The sequence below is a fragment of the Magnolia sinica genome, chromosome 16, assembly GCF_029962835.1.
Source record: "Magnolia sinica isolate HGM2019 chromosome 16, MsV1, whole genome shotgun sequence".
Taxonomy (NCBI): Eukaryota; Viridiplantae; Streptophyta; class Magnoliopsida; order Magnoliales; family Magnoliaceae; genus Magnolia; species Magnolia sinica.
In genome coordinates, this window is record NC_080588.1 from 25,355,629 (window position 1) to 25,373,812 (window position 18,184).

Sequence of the window (18,184 nt, forward strand, 5' to 3'; positions counted from 1 at the left end):
TTTGGAGAGCCTTCGTACTCTCTCCGAAATTAATCCACCATTCGGCCGGTTGCAATCTAGATACTGCATGCTGTGCAAGAGCATCTCCAAAGCTACCAAGGCGATTTTCAAATGTATCTAATTCATTTAATGCCTTTATTTGCAGATCTAAGTCAGGCTCTAATCTCTTTATCACATTTTTTAGCCCGACACGAACTTCATCATCCGCAACAAATGATTGGGCATATCTATACCTAGGATTTAAGTAGTAACCTGCTGCATGAAGATCGTGATGGAGTTGGTTTGTCCATCTCTTGTCGATCATCTTCCAATAAGTCTGCCAACTTCTACAATCACGTTGAATTGCAAGCTTTACCTTATCCATGGCATCATATAGGAAGCCCATGGTAGGTGCTTCATCGGATTCAACAAGACAGAGTACCCTCATTAGTGGCTCCATCACCTTTAGGATCGCCTTGACCTTCTTCCAATATTTGTTGTCCCGTATGGTGTTCACAACTTCGACCGGTATTCCTGATGTCTTCTTCCCATGTTTTGTATTGAGCCATTCTCGGGAAGCGAACATCTCACTCAACTCTTCTCTATGATGGAATAAACTCCTAATGCTATAAAGTTTGTTACGAATCTAGTCGCCGCAGGCCTCAACAACTCTCGTCCTTTCGTAAACTTTCTCATTATTGCAACTACTTGATTATGGTTGTAAATAAACGTCGTCATTTTCCTTGCCCTTTCGACCATTTCCTTAACATTCTTCTTCTTCCTAATATCTTCCAATATAATATCAATACAATGGGCAGCACATGGTGACCAAAAAAGATGTTTTCTCTTATCCATCAACATATGTCCTGCAAGCTTATATGTTGCTTCATTATCTGTCACAATCTGCACTATATTCTCCTCTCCAATCTCGTCCACAACTTTATCCATTAGTTCATTAATATAAGTAGAATTTTTGGTTGCCTCTGAGGCATCAATTGACTTGTGGTATATAGTTCCTAAGTGGCAGTATACCATGAAGTTGATCATGCTGCGTTTGGTTGGGCCAGTCCAACCATCACACATGATTGTGCATCCTCTGGCTTGCCATACAGGTTTAAAGGTAGCCACGTATGCTTTCACATCCGCATACTCTGCATCTGTCCATTTCCCCCTAATCTCCTTAGCCGTGGGAGCTTTTATTCCTTCACCTGCTTCTGCTGCTGCATCAATTACCACCTGCCAATATGGAGAATTGGCTGCGTTAGGAGGTATGTTGGCATGTATAAATAACTTTGCTGCTGCTCTACCTAATTTCTCAACGGAAGTTCTACTCCACATTTGTTTTATCTTCTTTTGTTTAGTTGATTCTTTCCTAAATAGGATTGGATCAATAGAGGGTCTCATAGGCTCATTTACTTCTTCATCCAAACGTATAGGGGCATCATGTGAAGATGTCTGTCGTCGGCTCCCAAACATACGTCGTAACCCACCAAACCTACCCCCCCCACTCCCACCCCCACCCCCACCTGCAGAAGCAGTTGCACTTCCAGTTGCACTCCCACTCCCACTCCCACTCCCCCCCCCCTGTATCACGCACTGACCCATGCGTGCCAAACATGCGGCGACGTTCTTCCTCTTCACGAGCTAGACGCAAGCTCTCTCTCCTAGCTATAGTAAGTTCTCGATCTGAATCTTCGTCAGAATCAATAATATCTTCATCACGAATGCCCATATATTCAGGACCAAACACTTCCTGTCGAGCTGCATCCAAAATATCATCTTTCTTCTTTTGTACAGCAGCACGTTTACCCTTCGATTCATCTAGACTAGCTTGCATTAAAAGCATTATCTCTTTCGGTACTCTACTACATGGCGTAACTTGACCCTTTTGATGTGTCAAATGTTGTTTGAGACGGGTAATTCCACCAGTCACTAGTCTATCACAATACTTGCGCTTCATTTGGTGCCTAGTACCACCAACCCTCTCACAATGTTGCCATCTAATATCATCACTTGTTGTTTGCCAGACCCAGACATTTCTTTAGGTTTAGGTAGACACTAGATAATTAGATATGAGTATGAGTGTATGACCTATGTTAATAATAATGATTTTATATTCTAACTAAACCCTAAGAAGCTCCAAGGCAAAACCTGTCCAATATAAGCAAATAAAAACATAAAGTCACTAATTCGAAAATAGAAAAAAAATTATAAAATGACACCCCAAATCTGTAAAATACATATTAACATGTTCTACTATGATTAACACATCACATGGCATGATTAAAACAGTAAAACAATCGTTAAAAAATTATTTTTCGAATTTTTAAAAAAAAGGGTCATAATTAATGCGTAAATAGAAAAAAATATTAAAAAATTATAAAATGGCATTCCAAATCTATAAAATGCACATTAACATATTCTACTATGATTAACACATCATATGACATGATTAAAACAGTAATACAACTATTAAAAATTGATTTTTCGAATTTTTAAAAAAGGGGCAAAATTCATGCGTAAATAGAAAAAAATATTTAAAAAATATAAAATGGGACCCCAAATCTGTAAAATGCACAGTTAACATGTTCTACTATGATTAACACATCATATGGAGTGATTAAAACAGCAAAAAAATCATTAAAAATTGATTTTTAGAATTTTAAAAAAAAGGGGCAAAATTCATGCGTAAATAGAAAAAAATATTTTAAAAATATAAAATGGGTCCCCAAATCTGTAAAATGCACATTAACATGTTCTACTATGATTAACACATCATATGGAGTGATTAAAACAGCAAAACAATCATTAAAAATTGATTTTTTGAATTTTAAAAAAGGGGCAAAATTCATGCGTAAATAGAAAAAAATATTTAAAAATATAAAATGGGTCCCCAAAACTGTAAAATGCACATTAACATGTTCTACTATGATTAACACATCATATGGAGTGATTAAAACAGCAAAACAATCATTAAAAATTGATTTTTTGAATTTTAAAAAAAGGGGCAAAATTCATGCGTAAATAGAAAAAAATATTAAAAAAATATTAAATGGCACCCCAAATCTGTAAAATGGATATTAACATGTTCTACTATGATTAACACATCATATGAGATAATTAAAACAGCAAAACATATTAAAAAAAGTATAAATACATATTTTTGACAAATTTATGAAAAATGGCCCACCAAGCTTTGATTCAACAAAATCCGCCAATATAATGTGTTTTTTCCTCAAATATCCAGCCAAGGTTGGTCGAAATTAGCAGTAAAAGGAGTGAGGAGTTTGGAAGCAAGAAGTTTATGAAGGTTTTGATAAAATTAGAGAATAGGTAAGTTTGGAACATGTTTACCTCATTACCAAAGTTGTCGTTACCTGGACAGTGGGGGAATAGCTTATCATACACCTCATGCACAACCCTCTTTAAGGTATTGTCTTTATAGAGTCTCCAACTATATTGGTACTGCTGAAACCCAATGTGGTTTAAATATTCACATATTAGTACAACATAATAGCCATACATGCTAGCTATGCGAAGTAGTAAAGTTCTGAGGCATATAGACGATAAAAAATAAATCATGTAACTACTTACTAGCTTGATGAAGTAGTATCGTTCTACTATGACATGGGCACAATACTGTCGATCTCTAGAGCAACAATACTATTCCCAGCCCCGTCAAGATGGAGTTGATGATTTTGAGCCATCTCGTAGCTCGATGTGGGTTTGAGCCACAACCACGCACATTTTTCACAAGTTATATCTAGTTTTATACTTCGTTTTTTGTTTTTGAATTTATTGCTTAGGTTTCCATACATGTCTTCTTACATTTATAAATTATATGAATAGACTTCGAATATATCAATCCAGTTAGATAACACATTGCTTAGGACCCTATACAAAGAAAATCTATTATGTGCGACTTTCTTTCTTTTTTTTGTTGTGATGTTATGATTTAAAAGTGTGTATTAATGTCCCTTTTAACAATACCTGAAGTTTCATTGAAAAATCCGGCCAATTTCCCAATGTTTCCCAAAAAGTGCGATGAATTCCTAACAATATATCTCATGCAATAACCAATACGTATCCATATCCCAAGGGTGCGATACAGATACCGATATGGTAAATACTGCCCGAGTTAATGATGCTTTTAGTCCCATTAAAGGGGAACTTATTATTTGATTCCTAAATATGCAAATATACGTCTTTTTTACCATTATTTGATTCTTAAATATGCAATTATGTGTATTTTAGCATCTCCTGAAGTATCATTGAAAAATTCCACCAGTTCCCCCATGCTTCTCTAATGTTTCCCTAAGTCAGTGTTACATGCTTTTAGACCCCCATTAATTCACTTATTATGTATTTCACTATGGTTCTCTAATGTTTCCTTGAGTTAGTATTACATGCTTTTAGACCCCCATTAAAGAGAAACTTACTATGTATGTCTTTTTTGCAATTATTTGATTCCTAAAAATATGCAAATGCGTATTTTAGCATCTCCTAATGTTTCATTGAGAAATTCCACAATTTCCTCATCTTTCCCTAATGTTTCCCTCAATCAGTGATACACTTCTGAGAATTAGCGATAATATGGGTGATATCAATACATGTTTCCATATCCCCAGCCAGTGATGCATGTAAGATGTAACAATATTGATACTTCGAATAAGGGGGGCGTTGACCCTAATTTTTTTAGTCCCCTCTTCTGCCAACCTTCTCTTCTCTCTCTTTCTCTAAACTTATACTTGGTATTAGGGGCATAAATCTGAGCAACTTTCCTTCCTGCAGGGATTCAATATGAATTCACCTTCATGCCCGAAAATAAGTTTTGGAGGTGCTACAAGTAGACCAAAAGAAAAAGTGTCTTTTTCCCTAATGAGCCTTTAATCCAATAAAAAGGGGATTAAGAAGGATGCCTAGGATTATGCTACATGCTTTAAGAGTTGGAGCCAAGTCTTCGTGATAGAGGAAAACGTTGGATACCTATGGCAGCTCTTAGCTCTAAACAGCTCCGTTTTCGCAATCTCGGCAAGTCGCAGCCATCAATGCACGTGTGGATGAACATTCCATTGTTGTTTGTGGACTAGTAGCATGTTTTGAAGTCTCATCGCCCTTGCATAGGGCTGTCAATGGGCCGGGTAGTCCCCACGGGCCTTCGGGCTTGGCCCGTGTTGGGCCGGGTTTGCGGTGGTGTATCAGGCCTGACGGTCGGGCTCAGGCTTAAATCAGGAGCCTGACTGTAATCGGGCTGGACTCAGGCTTAGCTTCCCAAAAGCCCATAAACCCAGCCCGGCCCGATAGGTCTTTTCTAAACTTAATTTTCTCCCTTTTCTTTCATTCTCTCCCTCTCTCTTGCACATGAGGCACACCAAAATATCATCTATCCACAGAGATATTCAGGGCTCGGGCTTACTCAGGTCAGGCTTTGTGTAAATGTCCCAGCCCGGACTCAGGCTGGACTATTTCACCTGTTACGGCCTGGGCTGGATTTGGGCATAGGTTCTGATTTGCAGGCCAGGCTTGGACAGCTCAGCCTGACCCATTGACAGCCCTACCCCCGCGTTGAAAGTCAGAATAGCACTGGTTGGCCTTTTATTAATCAATAAGACAAAAATCAGCATTGGAGCACTATTACTTGGCATTGTCATGAGATGACTTCGACATTTTGCTTCTTAATCAGCGGTACAGCAAGCATCAATATTTTACATCCGCAAACCTTTATTTTTTATTTCCTATTAGATAGAGTGGTTTGTGGATTTGTTGGATAGAGTGATTTGTGGATTTGTTGGTTCATTTTCAGGTTATGCTAATTTCTCTTATCATTACCACACCCTCCACGTGTTTGTTAAATTGTTTGGCCATACAAACCATATTTATTTGCTTCTGGATCGACCCTTTACATCGGACTTTAGTCATTGTTCTCAGAAGAAAAAAAAAAGAAAAAAGAAGAAGAAAAAAAAAAACAAGCGCTATGACCCTTGTATTCAGCCTTTAAGCTTGCAGTTGCTAGTCTGCAAATTTGCACGAAAAGCCATCTCCAATGCATCTATTGCATTCTTTGGCATGCTAGACACATGACAATATTGGAAGAGAGAAGTGCCGATTCTGACAGCATAGTGAGAAACAGTCCGACGGGGTATATGCAAGTGTTGGCTCATACTCTTTGCAGCTATAAGGTTATCTGATCTTTATGCCTATATGGATACATATCATGGTAACCACGCTTGTATCCTGATGCTCAACAGCTACAAGAGGCACCTGATGCTTAATGGCTATTAAGGATTTTGATGCTACCAGCTACAAAGTCAACTTCGTTGAAGATAATGTGGACACTAACCAAACATCAAATCATGCATACTTGCACATGCATTAATAGTTTTTACCTTTTAATCAAGGGTTTTTCCTATGTGATGTTATGAAGGATATGAGCCGGATCACGGCCTGGAATATATTATTCCCATAATAAATAAAAGCCTTTTAATCGGGCATTCTTAGGTGCTAATATTGTCTAATTTTACTTTTCCAATCAAACAATGAAAATGAGATGATTCTTGTAAATAGGCCCTTTGCCAAATGTCTGTATTTAACTTTCCATTCCGTGAATGCTTTAATGAAGTTGATCATTTGGACATCAGCTTTGATGCTGCGAAACCTTAGTGAATGAGCTCAATTCAGTTGATGAGAGTAGTGTTCGAAATATCGGTATCGCGTTACGTATCGCATCCTTGGGATATAGATACATATTGGTTATCACACGGGATATATCATTTGTATTGGTTAATTTATCACACTTTTTAGGAAACATGGGGAAACATTGGGAAAATGGTTGAATTTTTCAATGAAACTTCAGGGATTGTTTTAAAAAAAAAAAAAACAAAACCTTAATACACACTTTTAAATCATAACATCTCAAAAAAGAAGCGCACACAATAGGTTTCCTTTTTATAGGGTCCTAAGCTATGCGTTGGCTGATTGAACTATTGCAACTGTATTTAAATTGAGTGCATAACATTTAGAGTGTATGTGATGATCATTTCATCAAATACTCATAAATACTTGAAATTAGTCTCAATTGACAGCTTGTTGAAGGGAAATTTTGAAAAATAAAATAAAATTAATAATTTTTAATTAAAAAAAATGATTTTTATTTTCTGAAAATTGACAAAGACTTAACAAACCAGTAGATCAGCCCTCATACATGCTTGATTTCACGTTTGGAATGCAACATTGCAAGCAATTTGGGAGAAATTAGGGAAATTTCAAAGTTTCTCCAATTTTCCCAAAATCAGGCCACCTACACTCAAATTTCGAAATTAGAATGCATGTGATGATCATTTTATCAAATACTCCTAAATACTTCAAAATTAGTCTCAATTGATAGCCAATGTTTTAAATATCGTTATCGTGTAATGTATCGCACCCTTGGGATACGGATACATATCTGTTATCGCATGGGATATATCGGTTGTATCGCGTAATGTATCGTTGTTGTTGGCAAACATGGGAACATTGGGAAATTGGTCGAATTTTTCAAGGAAACTTCAAGGATCGTTGAAAAAGACATCAATACACACTTAGAAATCGAAACATTACAAAAAAAGTACACATAATAGGGGTTTCCTTTGCATGGGGTCCTTGCATGCATTATCCAACTGAACTGATGCAAGTATATTTAAAGTTTATTCATATAATTTGTAAACATAAGAATACATGTATATGGAAACACAAGCAATGCATTCAAAAGCAAAAGAAGAATCACTAGATCAGGTTACATGTTTGATTTTGTGTTTGGATACAAAGATTGCAACTGATTTGTGAGAAATTGAGAAATTTTTATTTTTCCCAATTTTCCACAACTTGCCCCATCTCCCCCAAATCTCGAAATTGAAGCTCCAAATCCATGATTTTTCATGGAAAACATGAAGAATCATAAATTAGTAACCATTTGACATTGATTTAACGTGATTTACAACAAAAAATGGATTGAAGATCGAAAAATGCTCACTGGATCGAATAGGTGGGAAATATCGGCACTACCTATGCATTTCGTATCGCACTGGTGGGATACAAGATATATCGAGGGATATATCGGCCGATATCGTCGATATTTTAAACACTGTTGACAGCTAGTTGAAGGAAAATTTTGAAAAAAAAACATAGAGAACATGAAGAACCAATGGATATCAAAATCAAAGCTTCGACTTCATGATTTTTCATGCAAAACATGAAGTACCAATGGATTTGTAACCATTTGACACTGATTTAATATAATTTCAACAAAAAAAAAAAAAGGGATTGGAAATTGAAAATGCTCACCAGACAAATGTGTGGCATATCAGCACTATCTGTGCATTTCGTATTGCATAGGTGGGATACAAGAGATATTGTCGGATATATCGGCCGATATCATCGATATTTAAAACATTGGATGAGAGTTATTGTTTGATGTGTCTGAAATGCTCTTTTATCTCATTTTTTTCTAGTTGCATTGGCCTTGAATTTATTCTCTTTGTTTTTACACCTCCACATACCATACATTTCCTCTCACATACTACCATTTCAACATTGGAATATCCCATGAAAATCAATATCTTGTTGACCTTTTCTGATGGTGACAGTAAAGACACTATTTTCTGTAATGACTAAGAGCATGAACACGTTCTTTTTCTCCACTTATCTTTATGTTTATGATGGCAAGACACAAAGCTATGACAGATATGTTAATAATCTTTATGTTTATGAAATAATATGTAATTTTTCCTTATCGACAAATGCTATATATCAATGTTGAGATCTCCGGTATTCTTCTCCCTAATCTGAAGCTAAGAAGCCAACTATATTCTCGATTCTGACACCTTTATTTTCTTGTTGGGGGACGATGAACTTCATGACAGTCCACTGCCAGCAGCTTTTAATCGTATTCTACAGGTGTTGTTATACCATTCACTTCCAATTCTTCATCATGTTATGAAATCTCATGTGGAATGGATTGCATCAATATAACTCACTTTCTGCAGGTTGGTGATGCCAGTGGGATACAATCACCAGTTTCATTTGGTGGTTTTGGGAGCATGACTCGGCACATTAGCAGATTGTCAACTGGTATGTTTAGTGTGCCATCACCTGTCAACTTCACCAAAGATAGAAGCAGTACCTCATTGTGCTCTTGTCAACCATAGGAGGCTAGGACAAAATCCACATGAAATCTTTCCAACGACGCATCCTGTAGTGGCAAAGGAGCATACATCCCTGCATCATTTTTCTCATTTTCCTAGTTCACATGCATGACTCAATGACTCTGCGGATGTCCTGACTGATAGAAACCATTTTCCACAAGTTTGTGATCATTTTATCGCGACCGAAGTGTCCACCACCCTGACCTCCAGCATTTTGCTCGCATATGACATGGTTCATGCAACAGTGTCTTCAGTAGACACAATTTAGTCCTATAGAATAAATAGGCATCATATATACAGCATGTAGTCATTGCCTGGCCCAACCTATACAAGTCTACATATTTACTTGAATTCATCTACTGATCTCATCACTAATCCAGCTAGCATACACAATTCCTAGCAGAAGAGAGATCAATTCCAGCAAGTACATTCAAGAATAAGAAACTAGAATGGGAGAAGAATATTTGATCCTCGGAATAGAGTTCAAAATAAGCATACAATCTCAAAACCAGTCCACATATTTTCTTCAAAACAAAAACAATACAACTTATTAACCCTGGACACTACTTTAAACATCAGCCCTTGGTTTGGGTTTTTCTTAGCCATTATAATTCTGCCAACTAAAGACTCCTTAAGTTAAATAAAACCCCAAACCTATACTGGTTCTCATCTCTTTCTTTGTTTCAATCCTAGCCCTTATAACTATTTCCAACTAAAACCCAACATTGCTATGTCAGTAAGAAGGTCAGCAACATATCTCCTTTGCGAGATAAAGATGCCCTGTTTTGATCTAGCAACCTCATTGCTAGGAAGTAGGCCCCAAATCCTTAATGTCAAATGTACTTTACAGGAACTTCACATTGTCTATCTCTTGATCACTGTCACCTATGAGAACAATACGACTGACATAGACAATCAAGATGGTTATGAAGTCACCAAATGTTCAAAGTATCAGCATCATAACAGGGATACGGAAATACTATGGGAAACATCCGGTAATATTGCCTTACTGTGTAATATATCAGAGTCTGAGGGAGAAACATTAGGGATCTTTAGGAAAATGGTAGAATTTTTTAGTAATACTTCAGGAGATGTTAAAAGACACATGATCGCACAATTAGAATCCAAAACATTATTAAAAAAGAAAAATTACGCATGATAGGGACAAAACAATGTATTATTAGACATAAATGATGCAATTATATCCAAAATGGGCTTATATCATTCGAATGGCATACAACACAAGCAATAGATTCAAGTTAGGAAAGTGTTGTTTTGCTAAGTTCAAGTGGTATCTTCTTATCAGTACTGGTCTAACCAGGACAGACTACAAAGTATTAGTGGTGGGATCTTATGGAGCAAAGGACCACAAATAAAAGAAATAGAATGTGGTATATCAGGTGGTCCATCTGGAGAAACAATACAAAGCAATAGAGGAGAGACGAAGAATAAAAAGGGACTGGAGTATTAAGAGAGCTGTCAGTAGTTAAGTGAAAAAAAAATAAAATCTTCTAGCGAAGAAAACATCACTAGGGAGTTATAGTATGAGTAATTAAAAGTCACATCCATGATTGAAAGATATAATGAAGATGAGATGTGAAGTAGAGAAGATTAATCACGAGAAGCCAATTTCATTTTGTTCTGTAAGTTGAAGGTACAGACGTAAATATCACAAATATTGTGAAAATATTACAACTATTGTAGGAAATATCACGGATATTGCAATTTTTCAGCATGTATTGATGGTATTATCATTGGACGTTGATGCATAGTATTTTTGTATTCCAGGATGGTATCGTATCACTAATCCAATGATACCGAGATATCAGCCAATAGCTTTGATACATAAAACACTAGAGTCACTCTAGGAACACCAAGTGATTAGAGGAACTTCTTAGCAAACCAACCTATGAGGTAGCAGCACCAAAAGTTTCAAACAATGCTGTAGGTGAGTACTTGAGACCATAAAGTTTTTATTTTATTTTGAACACCTTCACTTTCTCTCCTGGTGGATGGAATGCATGAGGTAGGGACATATATATTTCCTCTTGAAGTTCTCCATCCAGAAATGCATTCTTCATATAAGGCTGATGAAGCAGGCAGTTGCTAAATGTAATGATCAATAGAAGAATCTGCAGAGTTCCCATTTCCCCTGAGTGTGTATCAATCTCAAGGTGAAGCTAGACATCACATCATGTGGTTACACCAACAACGTGTCAGTGAGAGCAGCATTGATACAAGGCAGTGTGAATATATCCACAAAATGCCTATTGTATTTTTTGGAAGATAAAAACTCTTTCATGCCTATTTCGAAATTCTAGGTATGCAGATGGATTGGGTAAAAGAAGAGGAGGGGATAAGAGGGAGCCCTGATGGAGCAGGTGGCTAAACTATAGTAGAGGGAGTAGTATGAAAATCAGAGAGAGAGGGAGGGTTTTTTGGCTCGTGAGACAGAGAGAGAGAGAGAGAGAGAGAGAGAGAGAGAGAGAGAGAGAGAGAGAGAGAGAGAGAGAGAGAGAGAGAGAGAGAGAGAGATAGAGAGATAGAGAGAGAGAGAGCTGACTCAGGGAAACGTTGGAGAAACATGGGGATAATGGTGGTTCAATAATACTTCAAGAGACGCTAAAATACACATAGGAATATCACGGGTGTCATAGGAATATCACAACTAGTGCGGAATAGCAAGAAGTGTCACAAATATTGTGATTTATCAGCACATATTGATGATATTATCATTAATACGTTGGATTTTTGTATTCCAAGACAGTATTGCATCTCTAACCCAGCAATATTGGGATATCAGCCAATACCATTGATACATAAAACACGAGTCACCATTTCACTTTATGAACACCAAATAATTATATGATCTCCTTAGAAACCTATGAGCATTGCATTGTTCGTAGTACCGGTATCGTTACATGTATCGTTGGCTGGGGATACGAAAACATATATCGATATAACCAATGCCCAGAAATTTATCGCTGGCTAAGGGAAACATGGAAACTGATTGAATTTCTCAATGAAACTTCAAGAGATGCTAAATACACATGTTTCAAGAGATGCTAAAATACACATAGGAATATCACGGGTATCATTGGAATATCACAACTAGTGCGGAATAGCAAGAAGTGTCACAAATATTGTGATTTATCAGCACATATTGATGATATTATCATTAATACGTTGGATTTTTGTATTCCAAGACAGTATTGCATCTCTAACCCAGCAATATTGGGATATCGGCCAATATCATTGATACATAAAACACGAGTCACCATTTCACTTTATGAACACCAAATAATTAGGAGATCTCCTTAGAAACCTATGAGCATTGTTCGTAGTACCGTTATCATTACATGTATCGTTGGTTAGGGAAATTGCATAAATCAAATGAAAGAGTTAGATTGATCAGATTGACCTCAAATTTAGTATATAAATTCTCTATCGAGTATATTATCATCACATGAAACTTGGGCCCCACAAACACTATTAAAAAAAAAAAAAAAAACAATCTCGTAGAAACACATACACAAAAGTAGGCCTCCATGGGATTCAATGTTCTAAAAGCATGTAACATTGACTTTTCTTTTTTAAAGATTAAAAGCATGTGACGCTGTCTCAGGGAAACGTTGGAGAAACATGGGGAAAATGGTGGAATTTTTCAATAATACTTCAAGAGATGCTAAAATACACATACCTGCATATTTAAGAATCAAATACTTGCAAAGAAGAAGCATATTTGCATATTTATGAATCAAATTATAAATTTCCCTTTAATGGGGGCCTAAAGCATGTATTGTTGACTCAAGGAAACATTGGGGAAACATGGGGAAAATGGTGGATCCATCCATCCATCCATGCATGCACATACATACATACAAACACACATGATTCATCCATCAATCCAACCATCCATGGTTGCATACATACATACAATGACCATTACATATATACAAACATGCATAATCCATCCATGCACACACACATCCATTGAACCAACCATCCAACCATCCCTCCATGCATACATACATACGCACATCTGTGATCCATCCATCCATCCACGCATACATATACACACATACAAACATGCATTTCATCATACAACCATGCACCCATAAAAAAAAATTGAAAGGAATTTTTTTAATAAACAGATTTTTGGCAACATTATCGAAATATCACCGATACAAGTGACGCCTAGAATTTACATAATCGAAATATTGGAGATATCAGTACATTTGCGATACTTAGCGATATATTGCATATACCTAGAATTTCTGGTACTACCAGTGTTATCGGTATCGTTGAGCTGGAGATACTGATAATATTGGGGATATTATCGATAATATCGGGGATACTTGGAACAATGCTTATGAGGTAAAGGCACTGAAAATTTCAAACCATGCTCTAGGTGACTGCTTGAGACTGTAAATTGTTTTTATTTTGTTTGGCACACCTTCACTCTTTCCTGGTGGATGGAATGCATGAGGTTGGGACATAGATACTTCCTCCTAAAGTTCTCCATTATACGGCGTGAGAACTAACCATTGTGTTTCCATTTCTTTCTTTCTCTGTTTCTATCTTTCCTTTTTGATTTATTTTTTTTATTTTTATTTTTTATTTTTTTTGTTTTTGAAACCCACAACTTCCTCTCCTCTTCATCTTCTCTATTCCTTCTCTTTTTTCTTCTTTATCTAAAACCACGGCTTAATTTTGAAATGTCAAACATTCATTACAGTTCTTTGTTTCAGTTGGTGCTTTTTTTTTTTTTTTTTTCGAAAGGTAAGTTGGAAAACAATTTCATACCATGAAACTTCAATTCTACAGTTAGCAAAGGTCCTTGATTTACAAACCTGAAAAATTCTTTGTATACTGGCTGTCACTTTTTTCGGAAATTGCTTTGATTTACAAACTTCAATTCTACAGTTAGCAAAGGTCATTGATTTACAAACCTGAGAAATTCTTTGTATACTGGCTGTCACTTTTGAGGAAATTGCTTTGATGATATTGCAATCAAGAGAGTGCACATTGTGCTTTAGTCAAGGATGCCTTTTAAACGGATTTCTAAAGAAACAATTTTAGGTTGACAACAGATTGCTGCACTGGTGTGTTATGCTTTGACATTTAACCCCTTGGTAAGGATCCAAAAATTTACAAGATGTAGGAACTATAACATAAAACTCAACAAAGTAAACTTGATTCCTTGATATTTCTAGTGTAGTAATAATACCTACAGCACAATTTATTGTAGTTTCCCAATTATGAAAGTTTGCAACTAATTATGTTTCTTCTTTTTCTTTTGGGAGGATTAAGGAATACATGAAGCAGTTGCTGGAAATTTCCTTGACTCATATAGTTTGTCCCTGCTTAACCCTTACATGGTTGGTTTTCTCTGGCTATTGATGGTTTCATTTGTTCTTCTTCTTTAGGGATTTCTAAAGAAGTATCTGTACTGTGCAGCCAAACTTAAGTGCATCTTGGCTGTTTCAAAGAGCAATGTCAGCAAGACCACAAGCTAATGTTTCATCAAGCTTCATCAATGAGCTTCTTTATATCAATTTCCTATGTATGCAGGTAGAATCATGCTGAATTCGTGCATTCTTTTTTCTTAGAATTCATTCAGCTTCATGTTCATTATATTTATTTTGAGCTTTTTGTTGAATGTTTTTCTAGAGGCTAGGGGATCAGGTGCTTCGCCCATTTCTCCAGGTGAGATAGCATCTATATATACTGATCATTAGAGCTGAAATTAATTTTCATAAAAATTCTTGCTTTTCATTATTTCATTTATTTATTTTATTATTTTGAACTGTAGGTTTTTAATTTCTGTTTCTCTAAAATCGCATTGGTTTGAAGGCTTGAAGCATATTGAACCTCTTTTCATCTTATCAGAACTTAGTTACTCTGTTAATTTCTCTTTACTATGGCAGGATGTCATACAATTTGGACCTCTCGTGAAGACTTTGGGCTTAGTGATGCTAACACGGCCTCAAATCCTTCCATCAATATTCAGACAGGTATGTTGTCGTCATCATCTAAGCCTTATACCAATAAATTGGGGTCGGTTACATTTAGGGCCATAACTTCAGTTAGACCATAGGTCATCAAATCTTTTCTTACTACCTCCACCAATGTCCTTTTGGGCCTTCCCCTTGCCCTTTTAGAGCCTTCAACTTATAACAACTTGCTCCTAACTAATGCAGTTCTTGGTCTCCATTGCACATGATCAAACTATTTAACCGTACCTTGCCTCATCTCATTACCTATTGGTGCTACTCCTAAGTACCCTCGATTGCATTCATTTCTAATTCTATCCTTCCTCATCTTGCCACTCACCGATCTCAACATCCTCATTTCAGCTACACTAATCCTATGAACATGTTGTTCCTTAACTGCCCAACATTCTATCCCACAAACCATGGCTGGTCTTATAGCTATCCTACAGAATTTCCATTTCAGTTTGAGTGGTACACAGCATTCACATAAAACTCTAGAGGGACATCTCCATATTTCCAACTAGTTTGAATTCTATGGGCAAAAGTTATGGCATAAGTTTGACACCAGCTACCAACCTGACGCAAGCCTCCTTTGTCCAGGCTTGGACCCTGTAATGAGAGCAGAAAAATCCCACGGGCACTATTACATAGGTTAATTATAGTCATTGTTTGGACTATTCCCGATATTATTGAAAGATCCACTATATTATTTGTATCTCCAGCTCGACAATACCGATAACATTGGTAGTCTCAGAAATTCCAGGTATCGGCGATGTATCGCTAAGTATCGGCGATATTTTCGATTGTGTAAATTCTAGGTGTCGCTTGTATCACCGATATTTTCGACTGTGTAAATTCTAGGTGTCACTTGTATCATCACTATTTTCAACTGTGTAAATTTTTTGTGCTGCATGTATCGCCAGTATATTGATGATATTTCGATAATATAGCCAAAAATCTGTTTATTTAAAAAAATCCATTTCATATTTTTCTATGGGTGCATGTTCAAATTTTTGACGATAAAATCGATCATATCAAGATATTATCGTCATCGCAACATAGGCAATATCGAGACCACATCCTTTCATTTTCTTTCCAGTTGTCAATGATTTCTCGGGAAGATATTGCGTGTTGTCAATATCCTGAAATATTGATGGATGTTTGAATGGAAGGTTGCATAGATGGGATGGTTGGACTAGTTTCTTACGATAGCACATGCTTTTAGGCTCCCATTAAATGGAAACTTATTACGTATGCATTCTTTTTGCAATTTTTCTTATTCCTAAATATGCAAATATGTGTATTTTAGCATCTACTAAAGTTTTACTGAAAAATTCCACCATTTTCCCCATGTTTCCCCGCACTTCCGATTATTAATATTGGCAATATCGGTATTGTTTTCATATCCCCGGCCAGTGAAACTTGTAGCGAGACCGATACTTCAAACACTAATTATAATCAAGCACTATAGAATAGTCTATTACATAAGTTGATTGCAATCAACAAGTTAATATATAGACAGGTACAATGTGTTTTTGCCAGTTTTTCCTAATTTATGTCTATCGTTGCTTAACCAATAACCCTCTAGTTAAATAATTTATAGCCATCTTTTGCCTCTCTTCTTCAATTGTATGTTTGGATTTTTTAGCGCTCATATTTTTATCAAATTTTGTTAACCCAGATGCTTGTCATTAGCAAGTATTCCTTTATCCAATCGTGATTCCCATGTCATGTTCTAGCTGTGTTTCTTGTATAATATGCCACATTGTTATGTCAAATAATGTGAATGATTTATCATTTCTTCTTCCCAGCTTCAAATAGGCATGTCACCTTACTTCAGTAGACTTTTTACCAACTGATTCATGTGGAACTATAGAATCCAGGGGTGGGGTTTATGTGAAGGGATTCCTTCACTGTGTATACTTCCACCAGCATTGACTTTCATGGATGCAGTTTGATGTTATTTATTTATTTTATATTGTCTTAGTTGCAATCTCCTTCAGAAGAATTTAAGCGCCTAAAGTTGAGTCTTTTAATTTGCTCATGCTATCTTTAGGTGGGAATTGCTGTGATTCTTGATTGGTCTGTACATTTTATCATGCTGGGTCATTACACATTTCTCTCAACCTTTGTCGAACCCATCATAAGGTAACTGTCTCATTGTTTTTTACTTACAGCGTTGGCTGTTTCTCAGTTTGTGTCTTGTGTTTTCCTCTCAACACATTTATGAATTTTATGTTTTGCAAGGCCTTGGATAACCATCCTTCCAAACAAGATGAAATATGAGTGGCGACGGCATGTTGAGGCTTGGAAGTATGGGGCTGGTTTGGACTATAAGTAATGCGCACACGTCAAAATCAAGTTTTGCCAAAAATCAGCAAAGGTGGTACTATTTCTATCCGGCACTAGCAAATCAATGCCATGCTTCTGGATCAGCTGCCAAAACTCAGTTAAAAACGCTGGATATGATCCCACTCAAAGTCTGGAATATTAGGAAATTGTCAATGGAGTGGGCAATGAAATGATTATAAGGTATAAAAAATTTGCATGTGTGCCCACTGAGGCTCTTTCTCATTCATGAGAGAGCTATATGATTACATCACATACATTTGACTGCAATGATTACATTCTACCATTGTTTGTTTTTCAGAGGGATTGCTATAAAAGTGATGATTTCATTATGTAAAAATGTAATGATTACAATTTCCTTTACCTTGCAAATAAAATAATGCATTTGCAAATAACCATGCCATTTGTTGATGTAGTTTATCGGTAGATCCTCCTTGGTTAGCCCTTCGGGACCTGCACAGAGGAAGGTAATAAACAAAGGAGACCCTGGCTTGTATAGGGGACCCTCCGATGCCTAAGTTAGGACCTCGGGTCTTTTGTAGGATAGGATCTTAAGGAAAAGAATCACTAGTCGAGTATTAGAATGTGTATGCGTACCTTACATTGGGTGAGGATACCTCTATTTATAGGAGAAGGAAGATCATGCAGTAAGGAGTCTTCTCCTGATATGCTAGATAACAT

General features: G+C 36.4%; 1 protein-coding gene across 7 annotated transcripts in view; it reads left to right on the forward strand.

The window, feature by feature from the left end:
- LOC131229406 (uncharacterized) overlaps positions 1 to 17,898 on the forward strand; it is a 115,366-nt gene extending 97,468 nt beyond the window's left edge. For 4 of the 7 annotated variants that reach the window (XM_058225354.1, XM_058225357.1, XM_058225358.1 and 1 more), the window contains 8 exons: positions 8,877 to 8,910; positions 9,000 to 9,084; positions 14,472 to 14,539; positions 14,619 to 14,732; positions 14,832 to 14,867; positions 15,089 to 15,175; positions 17,211 to 17,302; positions 17,402 to 17,898. In XM_058225354.1, the coding sequence (XP_058081337.1) occupies positions 8,877 to 8,910; positions 9,000 to 9,084; positions 14,472 to 14,539; positions 14,619 to 14,732; positions 14,832 to 14,867; positions 15,089 to 15,175; positions 17,211 to 17,302; positions 17,402 to 17,495 (610 nt within the window). In that variant the 3' untranslated portion in view covers positions 17,496 to 17,898. Of the gene's footprint in view, positions 1 to 8,876; positions 8,911 to 8,999; positions 9,085 to 14,464; positions 14,540 to 14,618; positions 14,733 to 14,831; positions 14,868 to 15,088; positions 15,176 to 17,210; positions 17,303 to 17,401 lie in introns of those variants that run through there. The other 3 variants (XM_058225355.1, XR_009163310.1, XR_009163311.1) reach the window with 3 other exon arrangements.
- The last annotated feature ends 286 nt before the right edge of the window (positions 17,899 to 18,184 follow it).